The sequence below is a fragment of the Myotis davidii genome, unplaced genomic scaffold (genome assembly GCF_000327345.1).
Source record: "Myotis davidii unplaced genomic scaffold, ASM32734v1 scaffold174, whole genome shotgun sequence".
Classification (NCBI taxonomy): Eukaryota; Metazoa; Chordata; class Mammalia; order Chiroptera; family Vespertilionidae; genus Myotis; species Myotis davidii.
Window position 1 is genome coordinate 1,106,503 of NW_006289087.1, and position 3,681 is coordinate 1,110,183.

The 3,681-nt window shown below is 56.0% G+C and overlaps 1 protein-coding gene across 1 annotated transcript in view; it reads right to left on the reverse strand.

The window, feature by feature from the left end:
• Window positions 1-1,921: 1,921 nt before the first annotated feature.
• The window catches only part of ZP4 (zona pellucida glycoprotein 4), a 5,750-nt gene continuing 3,990 nt past the window's right edge, over window positions 1,922-3,681 (reverse strand). The window contains exons 10-12 of the mRNA XM_006761312.1: window positions 3,314-3,389; window positions 2,127-2,243; window positions 1,922-2,025 (exon numbers count right to left, since the gene is read on the reverse strand). Coding sequence (XP_006761375.1) covers window positions 1,922-2,025; window positions 2,127-2,243; window positions 3,314-3,389 — 297 coding nt within the window. The remainder of the gene's footprint in view (window positions 2,026-2,126; window positions 2,244-3,313; window positions 3,390-3,681) is intronic.

The following is a 3,681-nucleotide window of genomic DNA, read 5'->3' on the forward strand; positions in this document are numbered from 1 at the left end:
GTCTCCCCGCCCCAAGGTCTGCCTCAAGGAGCTCGGACAAAAAGCCAACCCAGCTGCTTTCCCCCCAAGGTCAAATCAAAGCCACCTTGGGAACGTGACTTTTCCATGTGCCCCTGGGAGCACACACAGGAGACAGGTACTGTGTGAACATAAGGAACATTCAAACCTGTAAAGAATCTGTGAGTTTGAGCCAAACTGTGGGCGATTGGCAGGAAGCAGAATCTCCATGCATTGAGACACCCCCAGGTCTGCCTCAAGGAGCTCGGACAAAAAGCCAACCCAGCTGCTTTCCCCCCAAGGTCAAATCAAAGTCACCTTGGGAACGTGACTTTTCCATGTGCCCCTGGGAGCACACACAGGAGACAGGTACTGTGTGAACATAAGGAACATTCAAACCTGTAAAGAATCTGTGAGTTTGAGCCAAACTGTGGACGATTGGCAGGAAGCAGAATCTCCATGCATTGAGACAATGCTCCAGAGAATAGCGGTTTTATTTAATTTATTTTTATAAATTGGCCTCCAAGGAAGAGGCCTAAGTGAGTTACATGAAATCCACTGGCGACAGATTAGGGAGAAAGCTAAGGGGGAGCGGGGGCGGGGGGGGGTGGCTAGAACCTCTGGGATTGGATAAAAAGTAGAAGGATAGACACATGCTTCTTTGACACAGGTGGGCATAGGATAGTGAACAGCCAACCATGAACAGTGAGGGAATTTGTGGTCTCTGCCCTGACGCCATCTGTTGGACCCTGAGGGGTCTGGGAAAAGGGAAGGTACACGTTACCCCGACATTCCACAGGCGTGTTTGCAAAAAGACGGTAGGCGCTAAGTAAAGGTCGAAGTTGATCTTTGCCAAGAAAGATACTGGCCCAGGACACAACTGCCCTCCATAAACTGCTCTTTAGTGAAAGCTTTCATTTCAGGCCCCCTGTGGGGTTCCTGTAGGTCTGAGTGTGCAAGGCCGCCACAGCGCCAGCATCCCAGCCTCGGGCGGACAGACAGGCCTCCGAACTCCCGCTGGGTGAAGCATTCCCACCGGGAACCCAGTCCTCTCAGGGCAAGATGGAGTTGGCCCGCGTCCCAGCTCGACCATGGTCTGACCTGGTGATCCTGGCTTCTCACACCCGCTTCCCTCCGACTGCCCCCCGCCCTTGCTTGGTGTTAGAGGGCGTGTCATTCGACCTCTATCTGCCTCAGATCCTGGGAATCGGGGGCGAATGCCCACCTTACTCGGTCTTCACGAGCCTCGGGTGTGTCCCCAAGCATCTGGGGTGGTTCCGGTCCCCATCTGGTGCCCGTGTCAGTGAAGTGACTATTGTCCCCCGCTCAGTGGTGTGAAGGGGGCCTGGTCTGACCACAAAGTAGCTGTTTAAGTGCCAAGATGGATGCAGTGCTGAAAGGCCAGGCGACCAAAAGTTCCCTCTTGCCGAGGAGTGGGGACACCTGGTCTACCAGGTGCCCTGCAGGGCTGCCCGGGGAGAAGGGGAGACTGCCCTGAGCGTGACCCACGGCATGTGCTCCCATGAGCTCCCGGAGTGGGGCGTTCATCTTGAAAGTGTCTCCCGCCATGGCTCCCACAGACCTGCTCTGCCCCAGTGCGACCGTGGGAAGAGTTTCACTGAGCGCATCTCTGCTCGGTCTGAGATGCTTAGTTCTTGCGAACACCGAGTCATCAGCTAACCGTGAAACTCCTGAAAGGGTGTTCCCTTCAGAAGAGAGAAGGGCTGGGGTGGGAGGTTAGGGTGCCACGGTTTGTATTCTGTCCGTGGGTAAAACACACCCCTTCCTTGCCCTCAAGCTGGAAAGGAGAGATGCCAACCGCAGACAGGCAACGAGCTACCCAAAGAGACCAGCCTTGCCAATGAGACGCGGGCACGGGCTGCTGGTGAAATCTCGGTTTATTAGTGCGTTTGGTCTGAGGAACTCAGCTCCGTTTCTTCACAGCCAGGTAGGTCACGCCCAAGACTCCCACAATGACGGCCCCGGAGAGGCCGGCCACCCACAGGGCCCCCGAGTCTCCCACAGCACCTGGCGGAGGGGAGGGTAGGTAAGGGTGGTGATCTGGGGTGAGGGAGGGGAAGCTTTGGTTTGCCCCCTGGTCCAGGCGGGCCCTTAGGTCTTCCACTCACTTGAGTATTTAGGAAGCTTTCCGGAAGGGTCCTCCGTGGCCTGGAGCAGGATCATGGGGCCCTGGCTCGAGATGAAGGCGGTGCTGTTGGGGTCATGGGCGTCAGAGTGTCTCCTTCCTGTCGGAGGGAGGGGGAGGGGGGTTTGTTAGGGTTTTGCTCACGGGGTTGTGGGGGGTCAGGGAGTGAGAGTCCGATGTGAGGCAGGGCTCCTCAACATGGACAGCTCTGCTCGGCCTGAAGAAAAAAACCATGTGAAGTCTCACACACTAAACCTCCTATGAGCAGGTCTTACACCTCCTATTAGGACGTTAATAGGAATCTGAGCCAGACAGGCTCCATGTAGCGCTGTTACCTCATTGCACCAGAATGGGGGCCTCCAGGTCATGTCAGACTGCCCTGCTCTGCCCTTCTTTCCTGAACAGTCACTTAGACAATAAATAGCCTGTGAACACCGCGATACAAAGGTAACTGGCGATCGGTTCACAGAGAAGAGCTTTGTTTGAATTCTGCATCTTTCGCCAGCGACGGGGCCTTGGACAAGTTGGCTCTAGTTCTCAGGAGGGATGTGGATTTGGTAGAGTTGGAGTTAGATATGTGAGACTTAACAGGTTTGTGTGTGTGTATGTGTGTGTGTGTGTGTGTGTGTATGTGTATGTGTTTGTACCAGCAGAGCCTTAGAGCTTCAGGGGACATGGGTCCTATTAATTCAGGGGCGAGACAGTAAATGCTATGGATCAGGCGGGGACACACACACACACACACATACACACACGAGCTTTGGGCCTCCCTACAGCGTGTATTCTAAGCCTCCGGTCACGTCCACTTGTAGATCTTCAGGCCACATGATCAGAGGTGCTTCAAGCAGGTGTAGAGTCTACCTTTACGAGCTGGCCAGGTAGAGAGGTGTGTGTGTGTGTGTGTGTGTGTGTGTGTGTGTGTGTGTGTGTGTGATCGGGCCATGTATAAGCCATGAACCAGTTGGGCTCCTGGCCTAGTGAAAATTCATATGGAAAACGCTAAGGCTGAGAGCTGAAGGATTTTTAGCGTCTGTTTAAAAGGCCTGGGATGGGGAAGCCTCATAGAAGTCCTTGGAGAGGCCTCGTTAATAGGCTCATCTCCAGTCTGAGTCCCCTGCACTCGGGGTAGGAGGTTAGCCTGGGACGCATGTCGCGAGCTCGGATACTCACGCCTGGTCACAGGGCAGGCCACACAGGACAGGGACCCCGCAGGCTGGCAGACGGACACGCTGCAGTGCAGGAACACCTGGGAGCCGAGAGAGTGGGGTCACGGGGTAGCCCCTCATCCCGAGAGGCCGAGAGCCCCATCTCCCCCGGAGGCTGTGCAGAGGCATTAGGTTAGAAGGTCCCGGCAGCCCAAGCCCATGCGACGGGATCACTGGTACCAGGATTGTCCCAAGGCAGCACCAGCAGCCAACCTGGGAGGCCAGCTTGGCCGAGGAGTGGCGTCACATGGACACCATGGAGCTGGGGGGTGCAGAGCCCTGACAGGGGGGCAGGGGAGGAGCATCATACCGGCCCCCCGAGCGCCCGTCCGG